The sequence below is a fragment of the Lampetra fluviatilis genome, chromosome 3, assembly GCF_964198595.1.
Source record: "Lampetra fluviatilis chromosome 3, kcLamFluv1.1, whole genome shotgun sequence".
In the NCBI taxonomy this organism is placed as follows: domain Eukaryota; kingdom Metazoa; phylum Chordata; class Hyperoartia; order Petromyzontiformes; family Petromyzontidae; genus Lampetra; species Lampetra fluviatilis.
The window spans coordinates 19,070,989-19,088,108 of NC_136277.1; the positions used below are offsets into that span (position 1 = coordinate 19,070,989).

Below are 17,120 nucleotides of genomic sequence, written 5' to 3' on the forward strand. Positions count from 1 at the left end.
CAACGTTTCGGGCGCAACACAAGCGTCCGTCATCAGGTGGGACAACCACAGCAAGAAACAATTGCTTAAGTGGGCAAAAGGGCTGCTGCAACAAGAGGCCATATAGGCAAGAGACGAGGGGGGAGGAGCCAGGGAGGAGAGACAGGGAGGGTGGGGGTGTGGGGTAGGGGGAGAGGAGGACACAAGCAAGGGGTGGGAAGGGGAAGTGGCCGAGGTATTGGTCCTACCGTGTTTCAGATCTGCCTTATGTTCACGAACACGGAACGAGACATGTCGCTTAGTTCCCCCAATGTAACTACTGCCGCAGACTCAACTTAGTTTGTAGACGCCGGGGTATTGCATGTCAGGGATCACACCCCCCCCCCTCATTAATAATCATGAGCAGGTGACATCACTCCAAATCTAACAGCCCCCCTCATTAATAATCATTATAAGGTGACGTCCTCCAAATGGACATCCCCCCATTCATAATAATTTGCGGCTGACGTCACTCCACATCGGGGGGGGGGGGGGGGGTGAGGCACCTCCTCCCTCCCTCCTCGGCGTCAACTTACAACCCTCACCACAAAGGCAGAACCCTCACGTCACACGATCTCCGTCACGCTATTGAGACATCAAAGTAAAAAGGACGTCATGATGAACAAGGGATTATAACCTTAAAATGAAATAGGTCTGTGTCACCGCGGCCTTACAAATTGCACACGCATTAATGCAATGAATATCACATCGCGGTCTGCTTTTCACTTGAAAGTTTCAGATTTACTGCAATACACCCGTCCTTGGACGGCCAAAAGGCTCGTTACATATAATAGTCAGAGAAAGCCATACCATGTGCCAAATTATATCTTGTTCTATGTATCACATGAGTGAAAAATAACCCCATATTTAAAAATAGGAAAGTAAAATCTCTTGCATTTTGTTTGTATTCATGGACTTAGACAATGATACATGATATTAAGGATGAACGCATCATTATATAAGAACTGATCACAGAGAGCTTTTAATATTGTTTATATTTCAATAAATGTCTAATGGAAGGCTGACTTGTTGTTTTACCATTTTTACCATTTAAATACCATTCAATCTCTTTAGAGATTGTAAAATTAAACTCCATACAGATAGCACAGCATGGGCAATTGTATGCAATACACCAATTATGCTTATAGAGCAATTGTGCGACATCTAAATCAGTTTACATAGATACATCATGTGTAATGCAGAGCATAAGTGATACATATGTACCTCATTTACTTCTTCTTGGGTAAACTTCACGCAATTTTGTAGAGCCTTGACAATCTTCTGATAATAAGATGGATTTTCACCAAAGCATATCTCCAGTTGCCGCAGAAACGTTCTGCCTTTCTCAAAATCTTGCTGTTCCTCAAACTGATACAATAACAAAAAACAACACTGTAGCTCTAATATTGTAAAAAACAAATGTAACATTAAAGAATGTTATAAGTCTAAATCAAAGACTGACGACACCAATGTCTTTAATACTGTCTTGAAATAAAAGTTAGAGTGATGGCCCCTCTTCAGAGAAGATAGAGGGCAGAATGTTTGTCTTGTACGACATTTTCAAATACAACCGAGCCAGGCTGGGGCCATGCTGAGCCAGGCCAACATGGCTCAGGAAGGACCAGGTTATTTTCTATGACAAAATCTGATAAGCCGTGCGACTCGTATCAGATGCAATGAATGAGTCCAGGCGAAGTGTTAACGTGCCATACTATCGTGGATTTAAGTTTTCCTTTCCACAGAATGACAGGGTGATGTTGCATAAAAATACAATATAAAATATGGTATCTACATCCATCTAGTAATGGTACCAGATATGTTTAATGAATGAGATGTGATATTACTTTGCAGCAATAATTTGATAACTTACCAGTCCACACTCCAGTGCTTGATCAGGCAAAAGAAACACAGCAAACTCTTTTAAGAGCTCAGGCCAGTCTTTAAATGCATTGTGTAGCTCTTCATACATGTCCACAACCGACCGATGAGCATGGTTCATCTCAAAGTTATGTAAGATCTTCAAAAACTCTTCATACTTTCCAGGGGTGTTTTGAAGGGTCTCTTTCACTCTATTCAAGTATGCCTGAGCATATATCAAATCCTTTTTATCACGTTGTGGATCCGTTTCCAAAATATCATCGCCTAGTAAAAGCAACATTTTTGAGGTATCCATACTTGCTCTATACCTGGTTCGTTTGGGCTTGACTTTTACTGCAACTTTTTCCTTAGGAGCCACATCCAGCTGTCCCTCAATTTCAACACTGCTGGTGACACTTTCTTCGACAGGAGCTGGTGGACTGCTGGAGCATCCAGGGATGACAGATTTATTTTCCTGCTCATTGTTAGCAGGCTCTGTTGTCTCTTCTTCTTCCTCATCTTGCTCAGAGGTCTCCTCTTGAGATATGAGATCATCTTCAGAATCACCACCTGGATTATTTGCCCTTGTGTCTGAAGCTAACCAAGACAACTTATCAATGGTTTCCTAAGGCAGAAGAGAAGTAGAACAACTTTGTATTTTGACTGTTCATATCAACTGTTATGGGTAAGCATTGATAATTATTTAATGGAAGTAATATTTGCACACAATTAATGTAACAGTACAGTCTCAAATATTATTATGCTGCTTAAACATAGATAAACCTTTGACAACTAAAATAATACAATTTCTAAACACACTATGTGATATATGTATACGTAGATCCAACATTTGATTGAATAATTGTAAAACCGGGGGGGGGGTACCTGTAGTTCTGGGACAGAGAGTGCAGAATCTCCCGACTCTGATGAAGAATCATCTTCATCTTCCTCCTCCTCCTGTGTGAGCTCTTCTTCTTCTTGCTCATCCACATGTGCTCCTCCTTCACAATCTGATCTCGTTTTGTCGGTTGCATTGACTTTTAGGTCTCCATCATCACCCGCAACGTTGAAGCAGCCCAATAAGTCATTTTCCATAACGGTGACACTTTGCATGGAACTCTGTAACATTTCACCCTGTGAACTTTTGCTGTCTTCAACAGGTTTGTTTTCTTTGGTTGATTGCGGGTCTTCTTCAGTGACAGTGACCTTGGGAGGTGACTGTGGCATCACGGTTTCATTTTCATGCAGTTGTTCGTTCACATCAGGAAGGGCCGTGGGAGGCGATTGCGGAGTGACGCTTTCTTTTTCATTGAGTTGTGTTTTCACAACACCAATCAGTTTCTAAGAAAAGCAAAAATGCATTATTTGTTATTATGTAGTCATTATTATGAGATGTACCAAAAGTATTCATGAAAGTCTCCTTATTTGCAATGCGCTAGCAGTAGACATGTGCCTGATAGAGCCTCACTCAGCCATGATCCTGACACTTCTTTCTGTAATCCCCAGCATACCATTGCACGATGCTAATTCTATATCAGCAATAGACTAAAACACTATTTTGGTAGATCACAACCCAGAACCCTGCTGGCAGAACTCACAGGCTTGCATTTTCTCTACTTTAGCTCAAGTGGTATTATGATTATGAAAATCAATGCTTTGCCAGTTGGACTATTAGTCACAATCATAAAATAGGATGTCTCCCATCACGATACTATGCAACAAAAATACATGCTATATTGTACATGTTGACAAATGCAGATAGCTCAGCACGTCAACATTTTGAGTACTCATTGTGGTAACATCTTAAGATATTGAAAGTCAGATATTTCCTGCACAATATGACCAGCAATCTGGAATGAACTATGTCCCCAATACTGACTCATCCATCCGCCTGAACAATTCCCTCTGCTCTCTACGCATTTATTGGAGCTGCAGGCATTTTTGGTCAGCCACTCATCCACTCATAGGCCTATTAGGAAATGTATATATTGTCTTTCTGGAACCTTAAATCCACTTCCTGACATTGCTTTTACACAGCATGCAGGTGCCCCATATATATACCCAACACATCTGCCGGAATAACCTTCTTTCATCACTAGAAATGCAATAACAGCTCTCTGAAAAACAACACGTCCACTTTAACCATCTCACTTACAGCTACTCCTCCATGTTGCCATGGGTGACACTACATGCCGTTGGAGTACGACTACCGATCGACTACCAATCTTTTAAAACACTTTCAGTTTGTACTTTGCTTTAAAAAAAAGGAAATTGTGTTTTATGTGGGCAATCGTTTTAATTGAAATATTCGCCAATTCTCATGTATAATCATAATTTAGCAAAATGATACCACAATACCCATTGCACCTTGCTAACGCACACAATTTATGTTATGCAGTGTTTAAGATTCTACATCCTTTAAAACTGCATTCGTCAACAGGACCACAACTTTTATCATCATATGCTAGCGGTAGTTTTATGAATCAAAAATAAGGTAAATGGTCATGGGAGTTCACAAATATACTACTTTGGCAAATGTAATTGATGGATAACGCAAATTATGTGCCAATGGTCTCCACTGTGCAGGTATAAAAAGTCGACAGTGCATGAGAGTACAACAAATAGATTGCCAACCGATGTGTACAGATTTGAGAGGTTCTCTCTAAGTATGCTTAAGTTCTCTCCTGCACATCGACTTGTTTTGTCATTGAGGTTCAATGAAGCTTTCATTGGTAATATACATTAATTTTGCCATTAACTCAATATTCCTGTAAAAGGCACTATTATTTATCAAGATGCAGAGGAAACAAATTAAACATGATTGGAATTGCAAGTTAATGTCATTGTTGATTCCGCCAAAAAATAATACCAGCCATACAAAACCACTAGTCTTATCTTAAACATGTTGAATACCATATTGTTGGTTCTTTTGGTAAAGTCACGTAGAAGGGAAATAATAAAATAATTTTTTTCTTTTGGTAAAGTCACGTAGAAGGGAAATAATAAAATAATATATTTTTTTATCTTAGTAAAATAATATTTTTATTCTTTTATTATTTCCCTTCTACGTGACTTTACTGAAAGAACCAAGAATATGAATCCCTGCAGTCACGAAAGCTTTAAATCAAAATGTTGAATACCAGTTCGCATTTTCTTTCCGAAAGAAGCCACCAGTTATACAGAAAATACATTTTCTTCACATTTGCAGTTAATGATAAACAAAATAGTAAAATGATCATTAAATACATGCGTATATATAGAAAGATGTTTTAATTCCATTTCACATATCACAATATGATAGCCTGGAGTTATTTATGAGTGAAAATCACCAGTGCACATGCCGTGGCTACTTATCCTTACCCTGAACCACTGAGGAATGTCTCGAGGATCTCTGTCAATCGGTGCAACTGCTTCTTCAGGAAGCACGTCCACACATGGCTTGGGCATCACAGCTACTACTCCAGTCTTTTTGTATGTCTGCAATGTATAAAAACACATTCATGCGGAGTGAGCTGATAGGAACGTTGTTGGGTTGCTTGGTCAATGGCCAGGGTCAACAGCGGCGTGGTGTATTCCGCAAATATGCCCGACTGTGAGGGTGGGCACAAGCCGGCGTGAGTAGGTTAAACGTTGAGTTTTATAAGGGCACCACGTGGTGCCCAGCCCCTCCCCACCGAACCCCACCCCTCCCACCCCCCATCCAGCCCCACCCTCCCCACCCAGCCCCTCCCCACCCAGCCCCTCCCCACCCAGCCCCTCCCCACCCTCCCCTCTCCACCCAGCCCCAACCCTCCCATTTTTTAATGCACGACGGACGGACACAATAATCCCGTGGGCTGGTGGAACCAGGTGGTTCCTACCAGTACAACATAAAAACATTCATTGTGCAGGTAACCTGCGACCAGTGTTTAATGATCTTGTGTACCAAGCTGTGGTGACGATAATGTGCATTCATTCATTTAACCAAAGCTGCCATTCACTTCCCTTCTTCTTTCACTTGCCTATATCATGTCAGTGTGTAGAACACAAAATACTTTGTTGTTAAGGATGCACCAAATATATATTCTCAAGGATCCACAAACAATTGGATAATGGCAAAGGAAAAACATTTCATTTGCAACTGTGACCCTATATGGTACAGTAGTGTACAAGAGTTTTTAGGGTCAGTGGCACAATACCGTGGTACTGAATTAAGGTAACATATTTACATTAATACTCAATGTAAAATTTTCAAAAGAAATGTAATTCTTCATTTGTATTTATCATCTGGACATGGCTTGTTCTGAATGAACTCCAACAACAGATGAGTTGGATCAGTAAAACAGAAAACTCAACACATTAATTCATAACTAAATCATGTGGGTCAGCAAATGCTCTCATCTGCAACACTATTTTGCCGAGTGATTGACTGCAGCCTGTTTTTTTCCTTCTAGATTTGACGTTTTCGTGACTGCAAGGATTCATACTCTTTGTTTTTTTTCGGTAAAGTTACGTAGGTAAAAAATTAAAATTAATTAAATCACAAATTTATTTTATTTTTTTACCTACATGACTTTACCGAAAAAAAAACAAAGAGTATGCAGCCCGTTTGTCTTATATTCCCCTGTTCACCTTCCATACGATAAAATGAGGGAAACTTTAAGGCTCCTCCCAAGCCAGGACCATCCTGCAGAGATGCAGGGAAGTGCCCCTTGTTTCATGTCATTCAACTTTGCTTGGGAGGAACATGAGACTATATATATTAAGTCAAAACCAATTTAAAATCCAAGCATCCTGAAGGAGCACCAGTAGGATCACCTGAAGCAGCAGCAGCAGCACCACGAGCATGCAGTTACTCAAATTTAATTTGGAGTTATGCATTCAAAATAGACATATCTGCAAAATGTACAACTGAAATAGAATAAGGAAGCTTGTACCATATGAAAAAATCAAGAGTACATTTAAAAAAAAATTATTTTGCTGAACAATGTTGCTTAAACTTTTGTTTCCCCACCATTACCTTTACAACATTGTTGCTACTGCGTGTTGACATCAAGTTCTTGATCCTGAAGGAAATCTGTTGCATAGATTTTGGAGGCATTAGGTACTGGCTGATGAGCGTCTTTTGGCAGGGTGTTTTGTCAAAGTGCTTGAGACCCAGCACCAACAGACTAAAGAAAATGTGGGGGAAAAGACAAAAACTAAAATTAAATATCAGTCATTATGAGCTACAATTTACTCAGGGCTTATGGCATTTTAGAATTATGCAGGTCAAAACTGTAACTGTACGTTAACATAGATTGAATTGTACTTTAACATATAGTTAACGTGCTGTCACCTAAATAAAATGACTATTTATAATATAATAATACAATAAAAAATACTACTGGATGACACCTATGCTGCTGACAGAATAAACGTCTTCATGCATTCCTGAAAAACATTAATCCAGTCTTAATTCCATTAAATATCTTAGACGTACACAGATTGAGTGTGAATGGATTCAGTCCGATTAAATACTATTCACTAACCTGCATCTGTTCTTCCTGTAAACCCCCCCCCCCAACCAAGCTCACTTGCTACTCCCTGCCTCCACCCCCAAGCTACGACTAGGCCCCACCCTAACACCCTAAAACCTCTTCTGCATGTTCTCCTGTCACCATAACTACACCACTACTTTTAATAACTCCACACTCTATTTCAACTACTATCATCTTATGTACAATTGTATAAATGTTGTAAAGCACCTTGGAATAGGGTGCTACATAAACCCATATAAGATAAATAAAACCTGATTCTGATACTGATTAGATCTGACTGGCTGAGTGGAGGATATTACCGTACGTACTAGGGCAACATAAAACCATTATGCTGTAATTACTCAGATACCATATGGATAGTTTTTACTTTTATAGTTGTTAAATAATATAAAATGTAAGAATTATCGAACACATGTATTTAATTATATGAAAACACAGTAGTTACCAACCACAGCTGCTGAGATTTGAAAGTTTCCTATTAACATGTTAGTTAACGGAACATTTTTTTACTTTAAAATAAATACAAATATTGAAAAATAAACGTTTTTGTTTATATATGTGGCAGCCTTTATATTCAATCTTATATATTTCGAGAAAATACTAATTAAATCAACTATACTGAACCGAACTGATCAAACTACCATATTCTCAGCATAAGATGAGATTTTCCCCGTGTTTTTTTTCACAAACGTTGGGTGTCATTCTGAAGATCTGGTTGGTATCACTGGATTTGTATAATTCAATTGACACTGGGTACAAGTGTGTGGTGCAACTTACTTCCTGAAGCGTCTCATAATGCAAAGAATAAGGTAATTGCCACAAGGCATCACAGTTGTGAGGACCTCAAAAGCCTAGGCTATCAGCATAATACCACCAGCTTTATCACTCGAGTTATTCAATAAGTCAGTTCATATTAATTGCCTTGTATAATAAAGTCCGGTCAACTTCACCCCCACGAAAAATAATAGCATTCATGTGCTGGAAGAGCTTGCCTGTGATTGAGCGCTGACGCTACCTTCAGATCCCCCCCCCTGAGCGAGACATGTATATGACGTGTTGCGGCAATTTAACGTTCTTAGGTGGGAGTCTTCAGATGATAAATGCGGACCGAGGCTTTTGACAAGTAACAGAAAGGCTTACTTGTCTTCTGCATTCGTGAAAACAGCCTTCTCTTTGGGTTGTGGAGGATGTAGCATGCAGCAGGGCAGAAGCTCCCGATACATGAACACCTTGCTCTTCATTATAATAGAAGCCAGCTTGACAGAACATTCAAGTTTGCCTCCTGTTAAATAACACAGTCGAGGTTGCATAACTTTCATCCAAATACATTTTGTGGAGTTCTGCTCAGATCTACCTTTTAACCAGCAAATATAGATTAGTCTGCTTAACCTTTCATATTCAAGTAGTAAATGATCTGTACTGATGAGAGAAACATGCCAAGTGACTGACATTGAATGTACTCTACAGAAAAATAAAATAAATATACATTAATATATTATGAAAAATTCATGAAACCACATAAAACTAATTTGAAATAATTCTATCTAATTTTACATGTTAAATTGTGCCTTTTGGATGCCAAACATTAATTTTGCTTTTTCATTACGAATGTATTTTTTTGGTCCACAATATAATAAAAACATTTACGTATATTCACAGTTAAAATTAACTTTTCAGGAATGAACCAAAATAATCTGCTCCCACAAGTAGCATGAAGACAACCAAAAGTGTGTACAATTAACATAGAGACATTTCCTTGTGTGAAGTTCATTTAAATGGGCTTACCATGACAGTGGTTTTGTAGAAAACCATTTAAAGGTATATACATTAACAGCAAATTGTATGTAGAATCTTGATTTGAAGCTTTCGTGACTGCAGAAATCCATACTCTTTGGTTCTTTCGGTAAAGTCACGTAGTTATAAATAAAATAAATCACAACGTTTCAGGCACAACACAAGCGTCCATCATCAGGTGGGAAAGCATGGTCTGCTGCTGAGGCAGACTGTTTTAAAACACAAGCGTCCATCAAACACAAGCGTCCATAAAACAGTCTGCCTCAGCTTTCCCACCTGATGATGGATGCTTTTGTTGCGCCCGAAACGTCGTGATTTATTTTATTTTATACCTACGTGACTTTACCTGAAAGATCCAAATAGTATGTTTGTAGAACTTTCGCATAGTAGAACCAATCGGAGGTTCGAAATATGCAACCAAGTACATTTCATGAAATAATTTAAAAAAATATGTCATTTGTATGATTACAGATGCCGCATTTAAGTCTTTCGAATTGAACTGCGAAATGATAACCTTAAAAACATTGTAATAGTAGCTCACCTTTAATCATTCCTTTTTCACTGGACTGTAATTTTTTATCTTTTTTGCTATGTTTTATTGACTTGGTTTTTTCACTCTTGTCAAAGTCATCAACAATATGCAAGGACTCCATCAGGTTGCATGAAATGAAAGAGGAACGGAAGGCTGAGTTGACCTCCTGGTATTTTGTCTGCGACATCTCCCCCAGAATGTGCAGTTCTTGCTGTATGAAACAGACAGGAACCAGTTAACATTTAAAAAGACAATCAGGGCTAAAATTCATGAAGGGTGTTCAACTGTTAATCCACACCATATTGGCGGAACAAGAGGTTGATTTTGTGGAAACTTAAGGCAGTTAGTTCCTTACATAGCACATTCTGCCATGCCTCAGTCAGAACTGTAGCCTAATAGAATCTGAATCTTTATTTAGATTGGAAAAATCCGATGAGCTATGAAGCTCTTTTTCATACATGTCTAGTATGGGCGGGTCAACAGGTTATAACAAACAATACAAAAACTATAGGAGTGCAAATAGAGAAAAAGGTAAGCAAGTCACTAAATATATATACACATTTTTATGATACAAGTCCGATTAATCAGGCTTCGGCAAGGCAGAAAAAACAACAAAAGTCACAGTAGTCCCTCAATAAAATGGCACATTAACATTGAGCTATCGATATACAGGTAAGAATCAAAGTTACAAATCATATTTGCAAATGTGAAGACATCCAGTACTAATCTTCTGCTTCAGGATAATTTTGATGCTTTAACAACAAGGGCTTTGTCGTCTATTCCATTAATTGCTCTAGGGATATTTAAAAGATAATTAGATGGGACCTCCGCTGGTTTTGGATTAAACTGGCAGCACACAACGTAAACATTCAACTCTGGTTGACATTTTAATCCTTCACATCTCTCATTACGATCTGTACAGGAATTATGATCTCAATATCCATATAATCATGATAAAAAATATCCATGAGAACGTGTATTTTTATATTCATTTATCATTCAGTAACAGAATGGTGCGTTAATGTTGTTATATACAGAACGTACGAGATATGTCCTGCAGAGGTGAGCGTCCGGATTGACAGTTGACAGCAGGTTAACTTGTGTCAGGAGTTGAACATGCTAATGGAACAAACAGAGCATGAAATATTACACATTTTAAACATTGTTTCATTATCAATTAAGTCTGTTAAGAAAGCGACATTATGCAACAAACACACAAACAAAATATTATTTATTTTATGCATCAAAATAATGATCCACTTAAGTACAAAATGCATAATTGCTTAGTCTGCTTCAGTAAACACTAATGTATATTACCGATTTTCCAAACTTGAACAATGGTGTTTCACATTGTGATAGGTTATTTAAACTCAGAAAATGCTCCATCTTCGCAAATAAAGGAAGAAAATGCAAAATACCTACAGACTTTAAAAATGTAACTAATTATTGGCGTAATATTGTGACTATTAATCACAAATGAAAACAATGTACCTAAGCAAATGCCGTTCAACACCACAAAGCCAAATGTAACGCCCATACATTGAAAGTGTAATATTGATGACTTGCATACTTTCTAGAATAGTACAGAAATCAGGTGAAATCATGATCACATTTGGTATTTGCACTATTATTGCAGGTTATAATCAAGATCCTATTTTTACATAACATGCTGTCGTTTCACAGCAGTGGGCGATGGTGCTATGTCATCCCAATTGAGTAATCTTCTGGTAATTGTGTCATATTTGGTCTTACATGGCAAAATACATGGCCTATTAATTCCCAATAACATCACAGGACATTTTAATGTCCATTGTGAAGCAGGAAGGGGGGTATTCATCGCAAAATATACCCAGAGTATTAACCAGGGCAGTCGTGGGTCTCAAACTGCGAACCTCTGCAAAAGTAGCAAACGTGCACCCACTCTCCCATGACAATATATCACAGTACCATTAACAAATACCTCAATAAACTTTGCCCCATTGAACATTTGATTGACTTTTGGCTGGTTTAAGATATTTTCAAGTTCAATGTTAAAACTTTAAAAAGAGTTTTGCTTGGTTTATAGTTTAAACAATTACGGTATATATTTTAAACTAGCTTTACTACCCGGCTTCGCCCGGGACTTGGATTCTTGTCTTGGGTTAATACACGGCCTACGCGGAGGGTTGGGGGGGGGGGGTGACGTCAGCAGGCATACTGCGTGACGCTTCCGCATGCGGGTGACATCACAGATGTGACGTCACCGCTCACTTGTGCAATATATTATATCCATTATTCCTCCCCCCCCCCAATAAAAAAAGTATATTTTTAAACTTTTTACATTGTGTACAGTATGGAAGCTAGCCACATGGCAAATGTAAAGTTTGTAGCCTTGTATATTATAGCCATTATTTACCCCACCCCCCAGCCGCGCATTTGTGCGGGATACACGGTCTACGCGGAGAGTTTGGGGGGGGGGGATGTGTGACGTCAGCAGGTATACTGCGTAACGCTGCCGCATGCGGGTGACATCACAGATGTGACGTCACTGCTCACTTGGTGCATGTCGAAAAGTATGCTAAACATTTTGAACAGACACACATATTCACAAATTTCCCTTATATATATTCACATTGCTTATGTAAGTATGGAAAGGTTCCCATCTTTATTGGAAGACTTGAGACAATATTTGAAATTATAAATCCTTTTTATAGGAGCCAGTTTATTGTCACCACTGATAACTGCCCACAAAGTAGGACCCCGTTTGAATGACACTAAATGATGACCTAAGTCAACCCCTAAGCAATATTTAAGTTAGTTTTTTCGTGTGATTTGCACACTTTAATCACAGTGCCACCTGACCAGTCAATATAAGAAATCATAAAACACAATAACAGGACTATATATTGGTTAAAACATGTTACTAAAGTTACATGACTACTGTGTTAATCATTAAAACGTATTTGTCGTTTTAATAACCCAAAACCATTAAACATAAATACCCATGCAATGTAGACTGTTTAATGCGTCATACTCCTGCTAATGCCAAATATTATTACCGGCAAATGTGTGTACGCTGGCTTAAAGCCTAAACTTACTTACGTAACTCTGGAAATAGTGTTTTCCCTATCAAAACAACAACACGTGTGGTGTTGTCGCTAATGATGGCAAAGCACACCGCCAAATACAGTATTCCATTAAATGTAGTTATTCAAATTTAAGTCACTAGCAGAAAAACTATTTTTTTACCTTTACCACCACATTTATTGCACCAATATAATTCCAGATAGTCAAGCATAGTAAATACCTGGGTTCATCTGTGCATTAGTCTCAAACGAAGCCATATGCGGATGATGCACAGAAGCCCCGAAACTTCAAAGTTCCTTTTTAGGGGACCTTCGCTGGTTTTGGATTAAACTAGCAGTACACAACATAACCATCCAACTCTCGTTGACATATTTTAATCCTTTACATCTCTCATCATGATCTGTACAGGAATTATGATCTCAATATCCATATAATCATGATAAAAAATATCCATAAGACCGTATATGTATTTCTATATTCATTTATGACCCATTTGAGTAATCATGACACAAACACTATTATTCTGTAAACATATTTTGTTATACTTTTACTTTACCCTGCAAAGATAAACTATTAAGGTGAACCTTTTATCACCTCTGTTATAAACCACCACCCATCTGTGCTCAATAAAAAAAGTGCCACTTTATATGCAGTCAACAGTAGTTGTCCTATGGAGCAAATAAGTCTCTCTCGAGGCTATCAATGGAGATGAAGACCAGCTCATTATCACATGGGCAAAATATAGATAAAATCATGAGCGCATTTGTTATTCACAACATTCTTATAATGCATGGCTCGAAGAACAGTGCTGTTTTTCTCAGACACAGTATTTAGTTGCTTCACAGAAGGGGGCGATGTTGCTGCATTGAATCCCAAGTTTTCAAATGTGGACCATGATGCCAAAACCAAAATGATGTTACAGGAACATTAAAGCCCACTGGCAAGCAGACAGCGCCTACTTGTACAGTTAATCATATGCCAGATTTTAACGGCGAACCTCTGCGAAGACTGGCGACCGCGCTATCGCTGGACCTGTCACCACCATATATAGAAACATAATCTGCCAACAACTTTGAACATCACAACGTTTGGGGGCTTTTATTACCATTAAATTTCAGTTATCCTATATGCATCAAGTCATGCCCAAGTGCATTTCTAAGTAAGCAGTGCACCACTATGTTTCGAACAAAACATCCCGGAAGGCTTCATGACAGGGCTACTTCTTGAGTCTCTTCATAAGCCTATTTTATACACAACAGGGTCGATCATTATTTCGGGACCATAACAACACCAAACCATCTCTTTTCTAGGCAAGACTGCGTGTTACCGAAGTGAAATCTCCAATGTTTCCAGATTTATAATTCACCCTGGTGCACATTTGTATGACCTGCAAAGAGTCCTACAATATTATTATTGCTGGTTTTCATACCAATTACTTTAAAAAAAAAGATTAATGCAAACCTTTCCCATTCACACTTCCACCTCTGAAAAATTGCTTATTTTTGATACTTTGAGATCATGAATACTGGAGGTAAGGGCATTTACAATACAATATCTTGGCAATTTATCCATTTTGAGATATATTCGCAGACATCTTAATGTTTTTATTACCAACTGCCACATGCTGCCATTGACAAGCTGTCAGTATTGCCACCAACAATAGAAATGTAATATTTTGTATGGGCAGGAACCGAAATGTAAGTAGGTAAATAAGCAAAAGAAACATTTAAACTGCTACATATTTTTTTCCAATAAAATTATGTTTTCAATTTATATAATTTCCTAACACATACGCAAAGAAAACATGGAATAGCCAAATGGTCCCAGTGCTCCACTCCCACATCATGTGCTCCTGTGGACAGAATGACTTCCACTTTAATACCAAAACTCCTTATGGATCAAATAAAATGCATTCCAGTTAACATTAATGGATTAAAAAGTTTAAATATATTGACGCATCAATTTCAAACGTCCTTACGATTCTCTTTTGTGAATCGCTATAAGGTGACCATGTTTGGAATCACGAATCTTGAAATTCCTTAAAATTGTGGGATATTGCAGTCCCATAACAATGGTGTATAAGTAGGTATGTCTTTCCAGTTTTGCGACCAATATTATTCATCTTGACTTAAAGCTTTCATGACTGCAGGAATTCATATTCTTGGGTGTTTCGGTCAAGTCACGTAGATAGGTTCAAAGAAAATAACAAATAACAAAAAACTACGACGTTTCGATCACAACGCAAGCGATCGTCTTCAGGAAAAGGGGGGTTAGCTTCCAAGGGAAACTGTTTATAAGGGTTTGAAATGGGCATAGCCCAAATGTCAGCAGCCAATGATAATGGAAGTGTTTGGCAGCGAGCCCGGTGTTGGTTCGTTTTACACCAATTAAAGGGCTGCCAGGTGAAAATTAGCATGTTAAAGAGAGATTAGAATGATAGTGGAAGATCGCAGCGTCGCAACAAAGGGGTTTGCGCACAAAGTGACTGTGAAGAAAGCGCAAGTTTGAAATGGGCGTAAAGCACAACTAACATCGGAAGGTGGTAGGATGGAAACATCATAGCCAATTGCGACTTAAACTGGTTGATAACGTCCTTCCAATGATTGCTCAGTTTGTACTCATCTTCTCGGTTGAAATTGTGTCCGTGTCTATATATATGGATGGCTTCATGGACGAATATTTGTTGATAGCCAGTGGGCTTGTAAAGTACCTTCGTCTTAGAGAAATCAATTTCGCGTGAGCCCAGCGCATAAAAACAATGATCAGCCACGGCCGAGGTAATTGGTCCTACCGTGTTTCAGATCTGCCTTATGTTCACGAACACGGTCCGAGACATGTCGCTTAGTTTCCCCAATGTAACTACTACCATAGACACAGCTTAGTTTGTAAACGCTGGGGTATTGCATGTCAGGGATCACATCCTTCACAGATGGGATCACGAATTTTATGTACTGTGTTAAATTGAACCTGGATCTTGAGTTTGCTCATGATTTTGGAAATAATTTTAGTGACCCCTGCTATGTATGGCAAGGTGATGATTCTGATTGGGTCCTCAGATGGTTCTTTCCCAACGGTTGGGGTGATAGCTTTACGGATTGTGTCGTCTGAATATCCATTCATCTTGAGGGCTTGGTGTAAGTGTTCCAGTTCACTGGCTAGGTGATGACTGTCGGAAATACATCGAGCTCTATGGTGTAGAGTTTTATGAGGGAATTCTTCTGGGATGGATGGTGGTGGGAGTCAGGTTTTAGGTAGGCATCGGTATGGGTGGCTTTACTGTGTCCCATTGAGCCATCTGGTCTCCTTTCGATTAAAACATCCAAGAATGGTAAAAAAAAATTCCACCTCCATGGTGAATTTGATGGCTGGGTGTATGGAATTGATGTGGCTGAAAAATTGGTTCAGAGATGTTTTTTGGGTTAAATCACTTAAGTATAAATATGTTCTTAACCCGTCACCATGCGACACAGCCAAGTAGTAAGGTTTCTCACGTAAACAGAACGTGCCAATTACTTACTATTTCAGCCTACCTGTGTATTGGAGAGTAAATCCACAACATTTACAATTTGAGTATGTTTCACTGGTAATTACTTCCAGCATTATCGGGCGATTTTGCCAAAATCACCCGATGAGACACATTTATACTTATGCAATCTAGCCCAAAAAACCTTCATCATGAATGCCTTTCTAGTGCAACAACTACAGCCATAGGTCACACAACATAATTGACAAATGCTTCATCTCCCTTTCTGACAGATACAATGCAGATGAGGAAGATGGCTCACTTGTGCCTGGATGCTATGGCTTGGGCCAGGCAGGAGTTTCACCGTTACTTTGTATTTATCGTGTGTCAGGTGCTGTCAGCACAACAGTTTTATAAATGGGGTGAGAGTCCATTGCAAAGTGCACTTTGCCATGGCACCCTGAAACGGATGATATTATCAGCGAAGTTGCCACGAGCCTAAAAAAGGCTATTATACGATTACATGAAAGGAATTAAAGTAAAAAGGGGAATAACAACGGCACAATGCATTTACACGGTATTCTCGGGAAGTTAACTGAGTATTCAAGGAAAGTTTTGCTTAATGACACACAAGCATATAGAAGCTGAAACATGAATGCAGTGTGGGGTAAGGCACGGAGAGTTACAATAATAAAATATTACTATCAGACTGAAAATATTGAACAGCTGGAAATACATCAGCACATTTTTATAGCTTACAAGAATATTATTCTGTCTGCAGAAAGCTACAGAAAAACTCAGATTATTAGAATTTACATTTACTTGGTGCTTAAATGCTACAGCATCTTTAAGCACTTTAAAAGACAAATAG

General features: G+C 38.6%; 1 protein-coding gene across 2 annotated transcripts in view; it reads right to left on the bottom strand.

The window, feature by feature from the left end:
• Positions 1-17,120, bottom strand: part of LOC144953834 (GON-4-like protein) — a 53,407-nt gene that overhangs the window by 17,227 nt on the left and 19,060 nt on the right. For both annotated transcript variants that reach the window (XR_013640912.1, XM_078884488.1), the window contains exons 13-20: positions 10,765-10,839; positions 9,730-9,931; positions 8,535-8,676; positions 6,875-7,025; positions 5,236-5,352; positions 2,761-3,216; positions 1,889-2,500; positions 1,243-1,386 (exon numbers count right to left, since the gene is read on the bottom strand). Coding sequence is in view for 1 of the 2 variants with exons in the window: in XM_078884488.1 (XP_078740614.1) it covers positions 1,243-1,386; positions 1,889-2,500; positions 2,761-3,216; positions 5,236-5,352; positions 6,875-7,025; positions 8,535-8,676; positions 9,730-9,931; positions 10,765-10,839 (1,899 nt within the window). In the remaining variant the exon portion in view is untranslated. The remainder of the gene's footprint in view (positions 1-1,242; positions 1,387-1,888; positions 2,501-2,760; positions 3,217-5,235; positions 5,353-6,874; positions 7,026-8,534; positions 8,677-9,729; positions 9,932-10,764; positions 10,840-17,120) is intronic.